Source organism: Hydra vulgaris, chromosome 04, assembly GCF_038396675.1.
Source record: "Hydra vulgaris chromosome 04, alternate assembly HydraT2T_AEP".
Lineage (NCBI taxonomy): Eukaryota > Metazoa > Cnidaria > Hydrozoa > Anthoathecata > Hydridae > Hydra > Hydra vulgaris.
Window position 1 is genome coordinate 21,343,852 of NC_088923.1, and position 18,958 is coordinate 21,362,809.

Below are 18,958 nucleotides of genomic sequence, written 5' to 3' on the forward strand. Positions count from 1 at the left end.
TTTAAATTTTAACAAATTAACAATTTGATATATATATAAATTGTATATATATATAAATATATCTATAAAGAAAACTAACAATATCTGTCAGTGTAAAAAATTATACAACAGTGGGATTCTGAAGAGGTTTGAATTATTTCTATATTAAATTTTTTTTTTTACTAAAAATTAAGTAGGAAAATTTTTTTATTTAAGTAGGAGAATTCTTTTAATTAAGTAGGAGAATTCTCTTTTTTTTAGGAAATACATTTATACAAAGTAGTTTATTATAAAATGTGTTCTATTGGGTTAATGACATTAGATGCATGCAAAGGCCAACAAGATGTTATTGTAACTTTAAGCAACGAAAAAAAAATAGCTGTATCATTACGCTGTAACATTGAACTATCAAACTTAACAACATTATGTGAAAAACATGCTACAAATTATTTGAAATTATCATTCAAATCAAAAAGACAGGAGATCAATGAAGAACTTGATAATTTAAATATATCTCCTCTAAAATCTCATTCAAAGTCATCAAAACATATACTCTCAGAAGGAAAGCGAAAAGTTGCGCGCATCAACGAAATGGTAAGTAACTAGAAAAACTGAAAGTCAGTTCAATGTTCCCTCAAAACTGTGTTATGAACCAAATGACATTAAAAAGAAGGCTGAAAACTTTGATGAAACTATGAGCTTTATAAAAGAAAAAATTCTATGTTCTGACAAAAGAACTATTGTTCAACTTCTAACACTGGCACCCCCAAGTTGGTCAATATTAGAAGTACAAAATAACTTTGCAGTTACAGAATACCAAGCAAAAAAGGCTAGACAACTTTTTAATAAAAAAGGAGTGTTGGCTATCTCACCTTTGTATAAAGGGAAAGTCTTACAAAAAGAAATAAAAGATTCTGCTAAACTTTTTTATGACTCAAGTGATTTATGTAGAACTATGGCTGGAAAAAAAGATTATGTTAGCATTCAAAAGAACGTCCATAAACAAAAAAAACTGCTTTTGTGTAATTTAAAGGAACTATATTTATTATACAAAGAAAACAATCCAGAAATACAAATAAGTTACTCAAAATTTGCTTCACTTAGACCAAAGTGGTGTATTTTGCCAGGTGCAATTGGTACACATTCTGTTTGTGTTTGTTCTTATCACCAAAATGCCATATTGCTAGTAGATGCTTTAAATATTGGAATAAAGTATAAGGACTTACTTTCAAAAACCGTTTGCTCAGTAGAAAACAAAGAATGCATGCTTGCACAGTGTGATGATTGTCCTGGTAAAGAACCCATCACCAAATATTTGTATGAGATTTTTGGAGAATACGAAGATGATTTTGAGATACACTACAAGCAATGGCAAACTACTGACCGTGCAACACTATTAAGTTTAACAACTAATGTTCCAACGTTTGTTGAACTATTAGCATCTTGTTTTGAAAAGCTACAAGCTCATTCTTTTATTGCTCACTCTCAATCACAGTACCTTAACCAACTGAAACAATATATGGATCAATCAAACATTATCATTATTAGCGACTTTACTGAAAATTATGCTTTTGTTGTCCAAGATGAAATACAGAGCTATCATTGGAACACCCAACAATGTTCTTTACATCCATTAGTCATATACTATAAAGATGATAAAGGTGAACTGAAACATATTTCTTACTGTTTTATATCAGATGACATTATACTTGATGTAACTTATGTGTACAAAATATTCCAACTAATCATACCAATATTAAAAATAAAATTTTCCAATCTGTCCAAATTACATTTATTCACTGATGGTTGCGCAGGACAGCACAAAAATTGTAAAAGCTTTTACAATCTATGTCAACTAGAGAGCGAATTTTGCCTTGAAATTGAATGGAACTTTTTTGCCACGTCCCACGGAAAGTCACCATGCGATGGGATTGGTGGTACTGTAAAAAGATTAACAGCACAAGAAAGTTTAAAACGACCGTACAGAAACCAAATTCTCACATCAGAAGCTATGTATGAATTTTGTATTGATAAAATCAAAGTTGTTAACTTCATTTACATAAAGGGATTGGACTTACAATTGCAACGTGAAGAGCAAAAAGATCGGCATTGTAACTAAAACCAACTTAGAAGAAGTTGATGCTAACGGATTCGATCTATTTCAGTTAACATACATTTCCATTTCCGTTTCCGTTAACTAAAACAACATTGGTTTGGGCGAGACCGATTGTCTAGTTGACAAGTTTAATTTTTTATAAATAAAGGTAAAACATGGCAAGATCTCGTTTAAGTGAATATTAGGCTGTTTATATATTAAAGGTTAGCCCAACCGGTCTAACCTTTAATATATAAACAGCCTAATAATCTAATTATTTTGTTGATTTCAAAGTTTTGTGGTCAAAAACTTTAGATTCAACAAAATAATTAGACTTATATAGATAATGTTACTCGAATATGGTTCATTAAAGTTAGAAACTTGTTTTAAAGTTAAAAATACTTTAAAATATATATCCGCAGAGACTACCACAAAAAATGTTGACGTAAATAAAAGACTTATGTTTTACTTGATCTTAAAACAAAAAAAAATCTGTTAAACCAAATCTAGTATAAAAGATTATTAGATAACAACCCACTAATAAATAAAAAATCAGATTTAACCGCTATATGTATGCTTTTTCCAATATGTTTTTTTTTTCAGGCTTTGCTTGGAATTGGCGCTGTAGTTGGATTGATGTTTGCAGGCTTTTTCGTTGAACATTACGGAAGAAAAAAAGGGTTAGTTATAGCAGCTATATTTTACATTGCAGGGTGGACTTTAATATACTATTTACCCAATGAAATTAGAACTATCTTTTTTGGAAGAATTTTGACAGGAGTTGCCACCGGTTTCTGTTCATTAACTGTCTCCGTAAGTCAACTATATAAAAATTGCTTTAAAAATACAATGTACCCGAAATACTTTTATTTGTTTGTTTACTATATTCTTGCTTCTATATATTCTATATATTGCTTCTATATGTAACAACATAATTGTTTCTGAACCTTAATATTCATTTCTTTTTTAAAGTTTAATTTGTTTTTACAATTTAGATATATATTGCAGAGGTTTCACCATTCCAACTTCGTGGAAGATTAGGGGTTATAAACCAAATTGGTTTTACAATAGGGATATTTTATGCTTCTTTAGTAAATTTTTTAGATGACCAAATGATATCAGCCATTGCTGGATTAGTTATTTCTTTAATCATGGGTCTTTTAGTATTACTTATTCCAGAATCTCCTAGATGGTTGCTTACTAAAAAAAAGAGATCGGAAGCCATGAAATCATTACTATGGCTTCGTGGCACTTTATACAATGTAGAAGATGAATGTTCTGAAATTGAAAATAACTTGGGTACGTGAAGTTTTTTTTATTTAGAGAGTTATCAATAACTTAAATGCGATATGCTTTTTAATTATAAAATAGTGATTCAATTAGAACCGTTTTGAATGTTTCAAACTTTTTTTGCGTAAACCTAGAAAAAATTTTCCAGAAAAAAAAATCCCTTGCTGAAGAAATTCCTTTAAAGAAAAAACTTCTTTTTTTTTTAAAGTTTTTTTTTAATTGGAATTCGCCTTCCCGAACCAAAACGCTCAGTCAAACTAGGAGCACTTTTTTCATGTTCCACTTAATTGTCAGTCAATGTAGTAATACTCCTTGCATGTTCTACATATTTGTCAGTCAGATTTTGCACACTCCTTGTACGTTCTACCGATTTTTCAGTCAATATATGCAAATTCTTCACATGACCTATTTATCAATTGAAGTATAAAAAACGAAAGTTCTGATTGTAAATTAAAGTGTTGTAACATAATATGCTTCTAACAAAGTAGGGGAGATTATGCACCTATGATCCTAAAAATCTATCAGGCCAATTTACTGAATATATGTTTGCATATCGATACCTAAACTAGCAGCACATTATCAGATTGCAAATTTTATACCTTATTATATTTCAACATTCATTTTTTTACCAGAATAGTTTAAGTAGATTTAAACTTATAAAAACTAAAATCGCTCAATTGGGATCATGGGTGCATACCAGTATGCTCCTTTGAACCTACCTACATGCTCCAAATTTATCTTTCTTAAAAAAAGAAACAATCAATGAAAAAAATGTTTTTTTTACTGAGACTCAACGTTTTTTTTTTTCATTTCTTTCAAGGTCAAGTTTTATTTTCCTTGTTCGCACAATTGGAACATGGTTTTCATGGTTGTCAAGAAGTAAAAGCACTGAATTAGCTGGTAAACATTTCACATTTTGAATAAATGTTTCATCCACTCTAAAAACGTTGCAACATTCCTCTAACCAGATAACTTTGCAACCCCAATGCATCCAGGTGGACCACTATTTATCATACTTCCTTTAAAATGAACTCTTAGAAAAATAAAAAATGTATGGATTGAGTTTCCTATTGCATTAAATGCACAACAAACTGTTACCAATGTCCCTTTTTCTGCTGAAGTTATTCTTCCGAATTGTTTATCTCCTTTTCCAGCAATTACTTTAACTGGTTTTTTAACAGTTGTGAGGCCTGTCTCAATCAACGTTATATATGTTCTGTGACTAAAACTTGTGTCGCAGACGAACATCTTTTAGATTGGAAAGAATTTCTCCAAAATTTTCACGATTGTATAACGATTAAAAGCAGTTGCTCGTGTCATACTAATAGCTTCTGGATTTCGTAAAGATGACTCATTCCTTCGTAACATAAAACCACGAAGCCACTGTTTCCCAGCAATTTGTAAACTTTCCATGCTTTAGGAATGCGTTTAGAAAGACTGATAGCAAATTCATGGACAAGTTTTTGCATTTTTTTGGTTGACTATCCATAGTGAAGTTTTGAAGACTTAAATGATAGTCTGATGAGAATATTTTTTCTTCGTTGGTAAAGATTTGTATGGTAATGAATTATATTAGGAACATTGTTTTGCTATATTGCTAATTTTTGAATAAACACTTATATAGATTTTTACTTATAAGGATTTTCTCTATTAACAAACACACACAGATATATATATATATATATATATATATATATATATATATATATATATATATATATATATATATATATATATATATATATATATATATATATATATATATATATGTATATATATATATATATATATATATATATATATATATATATATATACATATATATATATAAATATATGTATATGTATAATTAAAAACGAAAAAGAAAAAACTTTTATTATGGAACTTTAAGTTTCATGCCTAACATCAATCTTCAGCCATTTATTACACAATCAAAAATTAAACATTAAAATTACAATTAGAATTACTGTGGCGTGAGTTTTTATGACTCCATGGAAAAAAATTTTAAAAGTTTTAAAAATATAACGTGGCGCAAACGTGACGTAAACCAACTAGGATTATTACTTTTAATCTCTATTAAATGAAATTTGAAAATAGTTAACTATCTCGATTTAACGCTAAACCTTAACGATGGTTCTTTTCGGCAATACCGCAAACCAGATAATTTACTGAATTAAATACACATTAGTTCTAAACATCTACCGAGTGTAATAAAAAATATTCTTGAGACTATTGAATTAAGATTATCAGCAGCATCGTCATGTGAATTGATTTTTTAAAAAAGCATTCCTCCTCTTCAAGAAGCTTTAAAAAAATCAGGGTACAATTGCGAACTTGCATATCATCCAAGTATAAAATTAACAAACGGCAATCATAAACGCAAGATAATTTGGTATAATCCTTCTTTCAGTACAAATATTGTAACAAAAATAGGTAAATATTTTTTGATTCTCATCGACCTCCACTTTCCAGTTACCCACAGACTTCGTAAAATGTTTAATAGAAACACAATCAAAATAAGTTATTACTGCATGCCAAACATAAAATCCATTATCAACTCTCACAATAAAAGCATTTTACATAAGGAAACAAAAATTAATGAGATGAATGCAACTGCATTGACAAATCCAAATGTCCAATGAACAACCATTATCTTTCTAACCACATTGTTTGTCAGGCCACCATTTGTTCAAACAATCCGGAATAAAAACCAAAAATGTAATATGTACTCAGCAAAACATCTTTTAAAGTTCTGTATGCAAACCTTCTAAAATCCTTAAAATGCAATTAGATATAAGAATGATACGGAGTTATCTAAAAAAGTAAGGAGATTAAAAGAAAAAAACTTATCACTTTTTGTCAGATAGAAGATTGTTAAACAATGCAAACCATACAACCCAGCTTCAATAGTTTACAACCTCTGTTCGAACAAGAAGTTTCAAATTTTGATGTATAAAGGAGATAATCTACTTAATACAAGGAGTCTCAAAGTGTAGGCGCAATAATATTTCTTATTACTTCATTTAATACTGAAGATTGATTCTGGTTGGTTTACGTCATGCACCATGTTATACTTTTGTCTGCACCATGTTATACTTTTAGAACTTTTAAAATTTTGTTTCAATGGAGTCATTAGAACTGAAGTCACCGTAATTCTAATTGTAATTCTAACGTTTATTTTTTAATTGTGTAATAAATGACTGATAATTGTCGTTAGGCATGAAACTTAAAGTTCCATTATAAAAGTGTTTTCTTTTTCGTTTCTAATTATAAATTGGCTCTGTTTTGAAATTTATAAATAATCAAAACAAATATATATATATATATATATATATATATATATATATATATATATATATATATATATATATATATATATATATATATATATATATATATATATATATATATATATATATATATAAGGTAAGTGTGGGTATTAAGGCCCGGCGGGTAATAAGGCCCACTAATCCAAACTTAGGGAAAAAATAAATTGTGAAACTTTTTTCGACATTAAAATATTAGAGTTATCTGGTTTTATCACTGGCAGCAAAAAAAAATCAGCATTTCTTTACATTTTCATTTTTTTAGGTGGGCCTTAATACCCACACTTACCTTATATATATATATATATATATATATATATATATATATATATATATATATATATATATATATATATATATATATATCAATACAGTACATATTATATAAAATTATTAAGAGGACAAAAAAACACAAAATAGTATAAAATTTTTATTTTAAGATTATATGGTGGAAGAAAAAACATTTAAAAACGATATGACCTATTGTACATGCTACTCTTTTGGTTTTACATTGTGTGTGTATGCACCTTTGATCATAGAATCAACAGTGCATAAACACATTAGGATCAAGGGTGCTAACCCGCTCCATTTTTACAAAAATTCTTTTTTGGTCAATTTAGATGCTTCAATAGCTTACCAAAAGCAACCATACAAAAGGTGAATAGTTTAGTTACAAAATGGCATAAGCAAAATTACTCAACTCAAAGAAATATTAAAGATGTGAGGTTTCTCTAAAAGTAAAAAACTTTTTAGAAATAAATTTAATAGTGATCTATTCTCTAACCAAAACACAATTAATTTTGAAAAAACAATATTTATAATACGCTGGTTATAGCGACCCGAGACCCGAACTCGGATCCGGGTAGTTGTTTCGGGTATTACCCGAATTTAAATATTCGGGTAATTACCTGAAAGTTATGAAATACCCGTTTTTTTTTATATTGGATAATACCCGATTGTTTTTAATACCCGATACTTGTTTCCCGTAGAATACCCGTAGAAAATACACGTAGAATACCCGATACTTGATACTGTAAAAAAAGTTGTAAAAGAATACAAAAACAAACGTACACTGGAAAAGGCATCTAATAACTCTATGTCCGACCATGTAGTCAAGGTAAAGGTAAACAGATTTATTTTTTTATTCACAATCTTATAAGGTAAGTGTGGGTAATAAGGCCCGGCGGGTAATAGGCCCACTAATCCAAACTTAGAGAAAAAATAAATTGTGAAACTTTTTTTCGACATTAAAATATTAGAGTTATCTGGTTTTATCACTGGCAGCAAAAAAAAATCAGCATTTCTTTACATTTTCATTTTTTTAGGTGGGCCTTAATACCCATACTTACCTTATTCATTATTTCATTCCAAAACTGTAAAAGCAATTCTTTTTTAGACGGACCACACTACCAACAGTATTGATGAATCCTTAAGTTCAAGAATGCCTTCTTCCCCTTCAAATTTTTCAACGGTCTCTGAAGAAGATGATAATTGCGTAAGTTTGGTACACATGCTTATTTTATGAAAAACCAGGTGATATTAAAAATATTTAACGTCTTTTAACATCTTTAATGTCTACAGATTCTAAAAATGTATCATTTGATATCTTCAGATCTTAAAAACATACCACAATTTTCAAATGCTTTTTTTAATTTTGAGTCAAGAAGCAATTCAACTGGGTGATCAAGCAGTTAGAAACGACCCCACTTAGTAAAAGAGGGTTTTTTCCAAAGTCGAACGCGATTTATTCGTAGTAAATAGATCACCTCAAAATTTGGCACTTTTTCCTAAAGATTCCACAAACAAAAAAAATCTTGCCTCTGTTTTTTGTGGAATGGAAGAAAAGATAATTATCAAAAACTAGGAGAAGATTTAAACCCACCAGCGTAATGTTCAACAAAGAAATCACCACATTATCTGGAAATCAGCCTTTGAAGCCTTGAAAAATCAGAACGAGATTATTTCAGATCTTGAAAAGTCAATAAGAAATGAGGCAACCAAGTGGTAAGAAACTTTACGCTGCCACTCTCCAATTAGCTTCCATAAATATAAGTTATTGAGGTGTGTTAGCAGTTTATTGTTATAAAATAATTTTAGTGTTGCTTGCAATATTAATCTAGAAGTAATATTTATTTCAATATTATGTAAATATTTGTGTAGATTTATCAAACATGCTGGACAACTATGATTATGGTAATTTTTCAGTCTCCTTTGAGCTGTTCGGGAAACACAATAAGACACTTCAGTTCCATCTAAAAGAAGTTTCTTGACACCAAAAACAAGTAATAAAAATGCAAGTGCACTATTTGAGCTCGAGAACTCAAAATTAGTTCATTATGGCAAGTGGTAAAACTGTTTTTGCTGCTATTATCAAAAAGGTCCACACAGCCATTTTATTTTTCCATTATTGCTGATGGAACTCCGTACGTGTCTTTAACAAAACAAATCACTTTCGTTCTTTGATTTATCCGCCTAAGATCTGACAACCAACGGATAGTAAAAGAGCATTTTCTGAAGGTAAAAAATCTGGAGAAGCAAAAAGACTTTGCGAAGCTGATTATAGACGTTTTGGATCAAAGCCGAATTGATTTTTTGAACTGTAGAGGACAGGGCTACGATTACGGGGCTAATATGTCCGGTAAATTCAAAGTAGCGCAGGCTATTATTCTCGAGAAAACCCTCAAGCTTTGTTTATGCCTTACAGTGTGCATGGTCTCAACCTAGCCGGCGTTTATTCTGCAGAATCCTCTACTTTAGTCAAGAACTATTTTGGCAACATTCAATTAGCGCATGATGCAACTACTAAAAAGGTTGTATAATCTTTTTAGTAGTTACATCATGCGCTGGAAAGTTTTGACTGAGTCAAATGGGCAGTCCCGTCACCAAACGTCTTAAACAAGATGGAGTACGCGCATACAGGCTGCTGGTCATTGTCAAAACAACCAAAAGAAATACTGAAGTCCTTGAAACTTCTTAAAGAGCTTGATTTAGAAGATCATCAACTGACTTTAGTTAAGGCACTCAAAAAGTGTATTTAATCATTTGAACTCATTGTCTTGACTTCTTTCTGGTTCAAGGCTTTCCTATGTGTCAACGATGTCTGCCTCCTTCTTCAATCAGAAAGCATTTCTTCGGATGACTAGACAATGTTTTTAAAGACTCTAATCAATGATCTTGACCCAACACGTTCTTTTTGGTGTTAAATTCTCCAAAAAGCAAAACTGGTTACATCTGGGTTAGCTTTGTTTGGATTTCAAAGTGATTTTGTCAAGAGTAGGACAATGAGAAGGAAAACATTTCACAGTAAGTCAATGAACATAGCCCATTTCCACGAAGACGAATCAAAGGGTTTTTAGGTGAACGTATTTAATGTTGCTCATGACACGCTGCTCCAGCAGATAAGATACCGAATGGATACAGCTCAAAAGACAAGGGATGTATTTTTGTTCGTATGGTGTTCTCCATCTCCTTCTAGTGATGAAGAAAAACTTATTCAGAAAACAAATGAAAACTAACCTTATAGTGATTTCAATTGAAAACGACCTTGCCAAGACTTTATCGTACGAAAATGTAGTTTTTAGCTTTGCAATGAAGAAAGCGAAAAAAAGTGAAACTAGTGTGATCTGACTAGTCTTCATAGTTAACATTTTATTGATGATATATGAGATATATGAAGGATGCAAGGAAAGAACAGGGGATGTCAGTTTTTTACAAACTGAGATAAATCAAATTTATTTTTCAAAGACTTACCTTACCTATTTTTTTTACAAAGAGCAGTCATGCCTAGATTTTTTTTTTAAATTAACCTTAGAATGAAAGAAAAAATGTACTAACTTCAAATTTTTGCAAACTGTTGGTTTGCTATAGAATTTTGTAACTTTTATCTAAAACTGACATTCCCGGTTTTTGGGTTGCAAAACGTATTTCATTACCAAGGTTGTTTATTAATAATTTAACCTGTCGTTTCTTTTCACAAACCACTACTTATTTTATCTCAGCAGCCATTTGAAAAAATCTCAGCAGCCATTTGGTTTAGAAAAAATCTCAGCAGCCATTTGGTTTAGAAAAAATCTCAGCAGCCATTTGGTTTAGAAAAAATCTCAGCAGCCATTTGGTTTAGAAAAAATCTCAGCAGCCATTTGGTTTAGAAAAAATCTCAGCAGCCATTTGGTTTAGAAAAAATCTCAGCAGCCATTTGGTTTAGAAAAAATCTCAGCAGCCATTTGGTTTAGAAAAAATCTCAGCAGCCATTTGGTTTAGAAAAAATCTCAGCAGCCATTTGGTTTAGAAAAAATCTCAGCAGCCATTTGGTTTAGAAAAAATCTCAGCAGCCATTTGGTTTAGAAAAAATCTCAGCAGCCATTTGGTTTAGAAAAAATCTCAGCAGCCATTTGGTTTAGAAAAAATCTCAGCAGCCATTTGGTTTAGAAAAAATCTCAGCAGCCATTTGGTTTAGAAAAAATCTCAGCAGCCATTTGGTTTAGAAAAAATCTCAGCAGCCATTTGGTTTAGAAAAAATCTCAGCAGCCATTTGGTTTAGAAAAAATCTCAGCAGCCATTTGGTTTAGAAAAAAATCGTTTTTTAAATGTCTTTAGGACGTGGTGATTTTGTTTAAACGTACAAAATACATGTTTTGTAGGCAAAATGCCCGCTAGTATAAATTAATTGAATAACATTTTTATGCTAAAAATTATCATTATCCCTCTTGGATAATGATAATTTTTAATTTATCAAGCATAAAGAAAAATCCATGGTATATGTAATTAAAAAGCAAGTCAACATCAAAAAATATAAAAGAAACTAAATAATATAAAGGATAAGCAATTGTATAAAATCCATTTAATGAAATAGATTGTCAAAATCTCAAAAGGGGACAAACTAGTTTAAATTTCAAAGTTCAACTTCCTATTATTCATTTAAGTCAGAGAACCCATTCACGGAAAGAGATTGGTCCTCTTTTTGATAGAAGATAGTCGTAAAATTCTTGTGCGTCTTGCTTGCAAAAATGTTTGAGATGCTATAGGTCTTTATACTTTGATGAGGAAGGAGGTATAGGCACTCAATTTAAGGGCTGAAGGCGTTCCAAGAACATTTTCCTTCTTTTAACTAGTTTTGTGAGAATAATAGATAGTTTAATATTTTCAAATCTATTTTTCTGGTGGAACATGTAATGCAAAAACCGCAGCACAGTCCAAATTTTTTTCTGTCCAGGACAAGAATTACAGAAGAGTTAAAAATGAGTGATTTCTGAAGGCAAATTTTTAGTAAAGTAGTGCAACAACATTGATGCTACATTATTAAAACCTTTTTTCCAAACTGTCTCATTATAGGAAAAAAGGGAAACTTTGTTAGTTACAAAGTTATGTATGTTAAAAGTGTACATAGAAAGTTTTCTTCTGTAACATGTGTCATTGGTTGTTATACTAGGACAAGGAAGATTCTTCCAAAGATCAAAGGCAACTGCAACAAATCAGGTTAAAGAATATGCTCCATGATTAGAAGCAGTCTTTCTTTCATAAAATATTTGTCCTTTTCTCTAGTGAAGCTCTCGCTCAACTGAAAGCTTTTGTAGTTTATGTTGAGAGTTACTTTTTGACAACTTTATTTTAAATCTATGATGTTGAACGTGTGTCTTTTCTTGTGTACCCAAAAATCTTTACTGAAAAATTTAATGTAATGTTAAATTTTTCAGTAAAGATTCGTCTATTATATAATAGAAAAAATAATAGTAAAACTTTATATTAAAGTAAAAAAAATTTACTTAAAATATATGTTTATTTAAAAAAAAGTTACCCAGAATAACGAAAAATTTAAAATAAAATAATAACTTTATAATAAATTGATTATTTACTTTTTATCTTCTGAAAGTGAAACAAAATAAGCAAGCCTGTAACTTTCTCTCAAACATGATTCACCGGGGTGACTTTCTAAGTACATTGAATGCATCTTACTAAGATTTAAATCTTCTGGAAGGTGCAGTTTCCTAGAATCTTTAAGAGAGTATTGAGACATTTTTTCCTCTAAAAGATCTATTATAATTTATTACACTATCATTTTTCTCATGTGCAAATTTGCAAGGTCGGTTTATATGTTTTCCTTTTTGGTCCATGGGTGGTATTAATGTAAACAAGATAAACATGTTCGACACAAAATTAAAATGCTAAGCAAACCAACTCCTAAAATATGTGGAAACCTAACTCTGTGTGGAAAATATATATGACAACATGATTCTGGTTATATGTAATAATTAAGATTACTAGGATACAAATTTATATATTTTTTTCAAAACAGTTTACAAATTGGAATGGTCGAAAATATTCTTATTGGTTAATGATAATATATTAGACAATAAGCTTATGACCATATTTTGAATCGAAAGCGTGTGTACAATGTGACTACATCATATAAATATAACATATGTTTATGATACATATGACATATGTTTATATTTAATGTAGTTATTTACCGTTTACTTTTCAATAAGTAAGATTACAAACAATATTCTAAAAAATAAAAGTGGCGCTTTATAAAAATAAAACTACTAACCAGTCGTTGTTAAAATCTTTTGAATTCTTTAAAATCTTGATTTGCTGATGTTAAATATGGAAAGAAATGCATTGTAACAAATTCCATTTTTCGCTAAGTAGTCTCTTGCAATTAATAAATTGTACTGATATGAATAGTAATGTAAATTGGTTGCTTTGCTAGGTCTTCTTTGTTTTACTTCAATCGGAGATATCATTGATGCCAACAAAGCATCTTACTGGTCTTTACATGTCATTTGGTTAAACTTGTCTAAAAAATTCTGTCTTGTAAACTAACAACTTCAAAACATTTTAAACGAATACAATTACAAGACTTGCTCATTGTATGGCCTAAAAGTTTCAATTTTCTCCTGTTATCTCGTTTTTTGCCAATTATTTGACGTCTTTTAGGGTTTTTTGTTACTTCTGGATGGTGTCTGCCATGTTTTTTTACGGTATTTTTTTAAATCAAAACAACAAAATTCGTGACATTTCCGGTTTTACGGTTGCAACATTAAAACATTCCCTGTTTTTAAAAAGCATGGTACTCTCTCATTACTAAATTAGATCATTATTTTTTATTTATTTGCTTCAAATTTAACACTAAAGGGAGTTTATATATTTTGCAGAACATAGTTGTGATAGATGTGCAGCGATAGTTAATACAAAAATAGTTATCGTTTTCATGAATCCATAATGTGATATAACCGTATGTGTTATAGTACCTGATTTGGCAGCGAGGGATTCAGAGTTTAAAACAATATTTGGTTATATTTTGCACTTTCGGTAAAAGAAGAGGTGTAAACTTTCTAGGTAAAAGCTCTTCAGCAGTGTATGGTGAAAAATTTGCCAGGTCCTTTTTGGGCACCTAAAACCAAAATCAAAAAAAAAAAAAAAAATGAATTTTGATTTTTGTTATATTGTTAGATAAAAAATTTGATGCTGAGTTTTACTTATAAAAAAATGCTTTATATAAATTTTAACGAGTTATGTAATTGTTTTTAACTAATTCCAATTTGCTATCCAGCACACGTTCTATAACAAAACTTTAGAGGATCTGTATCGAAATTTTAAGCGCTCCTCTGTAATTTTGCACAGCGATTAGTTATTTAATCAAACATTATTAGTAGCCTCTAAAAGCTGCTAGACCTTGATTAGCCACTATATCACATGTTTGAAATTTATCGTATGCCACATTTAGCAGATATAGCTAATGAGTGGTACTTCAAAAATGAGAACAATTCTAACCCTTTCATATTGAACCACAAAAGTCATAAAAAGAAAAGTACGCCAAAGTGAAACTATACTCTCTCTGTTTACAAATTTATCTTATGTTTTGTTTTGCATCAACTAATTTAGATGGATTTAGCCTTACCGCTCCGAAGTACGCCTTTTGGCGTTCTCGCTAGTTCAGAAGTATGCCTCTTAGCGTTTTTAAACATACCTATACAGGTAACTCAAAAACTTAAAAACTAAAGTTTCCATTGCATTTCCGACTTTCGATTTTAAATCAATGGTCCACAGCAGTGCAGAAAAGCAACAACTTCACATAATTTTGTTATAAACTTCGCTTTTATTTTTACTTTCACACAATCCCAAGTTAAAAACATTATTGATGAGCTCAAATATAGTAAGAATAATGATTCTAATGTTAAATAACTGATTGCTCATGATTGTATATATATTTTTGTTCTATTTTTCTAACCTTAGAAAGTTAGTTTAAGCTTATGACTTGAAATCTGAAATGTTATTTACACTTCTTATCTACCTTGTTTTAGAGATATTATTTATGCATAATTATATGTAAAAAGTACAAAAGAACTTGTAATAAAGCTATATTTAATTAACGTTAAACACAAGTACTCCATAGAAATGTATTTTCCTGTTCTTAGTGTCAGTATATTTTTAATCATAGTTTTGTTAAAACTAGGAATACAACTTTTTCAAAATATATAAGAAATAAAAGTGCTTTTAAGAATCTGTTTTATTTATTCTGGTTAAAAATGCTTATGGAATGTTAAAAAGTTTAATTTTATTACCTACATATATGTTTCCGCTTATTTTTTTCTTAAAATGTATCTCTTTATTGAAAAAAGTGCTATGTAAAACGTTTCTTAAAAAATAAAAGTTTTTTAGACCAACACTGTATAATTTTTACGAAAGGTGGGATGTTAATCTATAAAAGTTATGTAAATATATTCATTTTCCTTTCAGAAAAACTTTACTTCAAGGTTCAGATATTACAATAACATAACAAAATTTTTTATTTAATATACTTATAAGTTAAGCTAAAAATACTGCGCGCTGAGTGGTCGGGCTTTAAAAAATGAGCGGAGCAAAAGGTTAAAATGCCATCAAAACAAGACGTACTACGCGAGCGCATAGCAAAGCTTTATCAAATGCACAAAAATCTCGGGTAAAAGTTTAATGCGAATCATTTTAAAACAGAAAATGTTCCAGTTTAAAATATTTAATGTATTTTGGCATCCTTAACAACCAATTGTAAAAATGGTAGTCGAAGACCAAAATAATGAACAAGAAGAGGCCTTATTTGCTTAACGGTGCTTTCAACAACATTAGGTCAACAAAGTGTTGCAGAAAAGTTCAAGTGTAAGCAGTCTTATATCTGCAAAACGTTAAATAACAGGGAATAGACTGCCGAAAAAAGTTAGAGCATGGAATGCAACAAATATTAACCGAAAAATCTCAATGCCGTTGGATGACCTGGTATTGCTCTGGGAAATATTTTGGTTTAAATGAAAATAGTCAATTACCTTCTCCAAAATGCAAATTCCAAGTAAAGATCACTATTATGCAGATAAAAGTCTCCAAAAGCAAACTACAAATATAAACACGGGTTTAAACAAAAATTGATGCAGTACATTGCAATATCTGAACGTGAAATTTCCAAGACTTGGTTAAAGCTAAGGTTTAGGTTTTAATCAACAAGTATACCAGAATCAATGCTTAAAGAAAATATTAATTCCATTTTCTTTCAAAATATCTTTCAGATGGTTATTATGTGTTTTCGAATTATTCCATTAAAACGTCTTCTTGGAAAATCAGAACATCTCTTATGTAACAAAAAATCCCAATTAACGAGCTTGTCTCAGTGTCCCCCAATTAAAGATTTCTTCTGATATTTGAGTTCGTTAGTATACAAAAATAATTGGAGAGAATTTTGTTTTCTAAACATGTGTTTTTATTATTGCTCGATAAAAAAAGTATCAATTTTTAGTTATTACCTGTTAAAATATTGAAAAATCCTGAAAATAGTTTTTCAACGTAAAAATTTCAAAATTAATGCACTGATAAACTGAAGGCCATTTTATAAATTTGCTGTTGTATCACTGTTGTAAATGTGTTGTATCACTTGTTAAGGAGTATCGCATGCCTTTTCAATGACTTTCATTTTTTGTTTTACTTTTTTTTTTTAATAATTTTTTCTATTTTTGATATTTTAGATTTTTTATTACATTTACTAAGTTAATATATTTTTTAATTGCAAAAAGTTTAATATATTATTAAATATTTTCATTGTAAAATAACAACCTGTTGCAGATCTCGTTTATTATAGTTTTAACATATTAACGTAATTAAAAAGTTTGGTATGTTGTTACACCTTTTCATTTTAGAACTTCAACATGTGGCTGCTCAAAACGACTTTATAAAACATGACTTTTATCGACCTTTTCTATACAGCTCTTTACTGGAGGTTTTTCGCCAAATGTGTGGAATATACCCTTTAATATATTTTGGTCACGGATTAGTAAAAATGGCAGGCCTCACCGATCCATTTTTTGTTCTTCTTTATATAGCACATGTACTTATTACAGTTACCATGTATTTTATAGTTGACAAATATAAAAGACGAAAACTTCTCATGATTGGGGCTTTTGGTATGTGTATTTGCAACATCTTACTTGGAGTTTATTTTCATATTTTTATTGAACCTGAGAATGATAGAAAGGCGTTGAGATATGATTTATTTATTAAAGATGAAGAGAAGTTAGAACCTTTTAAAGTCAAGTGCAATCAGAACTACTCATATTTAGCCTTTACATGTTTTTTATTTTTTATTATATGCTACTCCATTGGATGGGGGACTATTCCAACCCTATTTATGTCTGAAATATTTCCTCCTCGACTTCGTGGTTTTTCATGTAGCTTTGTATTAGGTGTAAGTTGGTGTTTTTCCTTTATTGTGACAATATCGTTTTTTAAATTAGTAATTTTTTTCGGGATTCAAGTAGCTCTATGGACATTTTCTGTATTTTGTTTAATTAGTATACTCTTTGTTTACTTATTTGTGCCTGAAACAAAAGATAAAACTCTTGAAGATATTGAACATTATTTCCAAATGAACAAACAATGGCTGAATTATCTTTATTAAATGTGGAATCCTTGAATTTTGAAATAGTATTGTTTTAAACAATTTGATCAAGGATTAAGTTTTCAATTTTTGTTGTAAATGAAAAAATAGAAACTAAAAGTTAAAAACTTATTATTTGATTTTAATTAAAACATACTGCATCAACTATAACAAAGCCAATTTTTCTATTGGAATTAAATTTTAGATATATACGACCTAAATGTATTTAATTTTTTATGTTTTGTTTATGAGTAGAAAAGTAACTTATTCCTATCAGTTTAAAAATCTTTTTACTCTAAAACTTGTCAAAAAATAGGTTTTAAGAAGTATTAGCAATTTAAATAAACCAATTTGTCACATGAATTTTAATCAATTTTGTATAGCCTTTAGAATAAAATTATTTTGCCGAATTTTGATTTCGCATTTCCAACCCAGCCAGCAGGTACCATACAGGACACTTATGGCTTGCCATTTAGGACTCGTATAGGTAGACCCCCGGTATCCCTCTGGATGTTGGTCGTGGTTTCATTCTGGTGTTTATATGAGTTTGCCCGCAGGGTACCCATTATGAGCTCCACCTAAAATCTTACTTTAAAGCCTTAAGGGTTTATTATGGTTTTGCAGCTGGTGCCCATATGGGAAGCTCACCGGTAAATCTCCGGAATAGGGTCACGATTACGAACTGGCAACCTTTAGGTTTAATACGTTGGGTAACTCTTAGGGTTGAGATTTTCACAGAAATTTTTACCTCGGGAATTTTCCGTAAAATTTCCAAAAATTTTCCGGAAATTCAGAAATTTTCCAAAAAAATTTCATCTTATTTTCTTTATTGAAATTAAAATTCTAAATATATACGAGATAAATGTATATAATAAATAACATGCGTGTAAAAAGCATTGAGAACCAAGTTAATGTTCCTAAGGCTTGTTCAATTAAAGACCTTTTGGTTTACAAATACCAAGTTTGCAATAATAAATAGGAAATCAAGAATATAAAATAACTCTAACGTAGAGATATATACAACTCGTTGAGAAAAACAATATTTGCGAATGTCAGGTTGACATTGTTGCCTTGCGAAAGTTTGACCACGGGTACATTTATTATTAGTAATCTCAAAACAACGAACTTTTAAACATATAACTAAATCAGAGAATGATGATATTGGGAATCCGTTAAATGTTTATGGTTCTTGAGGTCCATCTATCTAATTAATAAAGCAAACTTCAAGTCATAAAAGTTTGCTAAATTAAAATCATATTATATTTGTAGGAAACCTAAAATAAAACAGTAGAAGTATTAGTATAGTAATAAAAGGTAGATTTGAAAGTATTGAATTAAAAGTAAACATGAATCAAAATCCGTAAATCTTTA

The 18,958-nt window shown here is 29.7% G+C and overlaps 1 protein-coding gene across 3 annotated transcripts in view; it reads left to right on the plus strand.

The window, feature by feature from the left end:
* LOC136079645 (facilitated trehalose transporter Tret1-like) overlaps window positions 1-17,720 on the plus strand; it is a 63,012-nt gene extending 45,292 nt beyond the window's left edge. For all 3 annotated transcript variants that reach the window (XM_065795763.1, XM_065795762.1, XM_065795764.1), the window contains exons 3-5: window positions 2,678-2,887; window positions 3,070-3,373; window positions 16,851-17,720. In XM_065795763.1, the coding sequence (XP_065651835.1) occupies window positions 2,678-2,887; window positions 3,070-3,373; window positions 16,851-17,608 (1,272 nt within the window). In that variant the 3' untranslated portion in view covers window positions 17,609-17,720. The remainder of the gene's footprint in view (window positions 1-2,677; window positions 2,888-3,069; window positions 3,374-16,850) is intronic.
* Window positions 17,721-18,958: the final 1,238 nt, after the last annotated feature.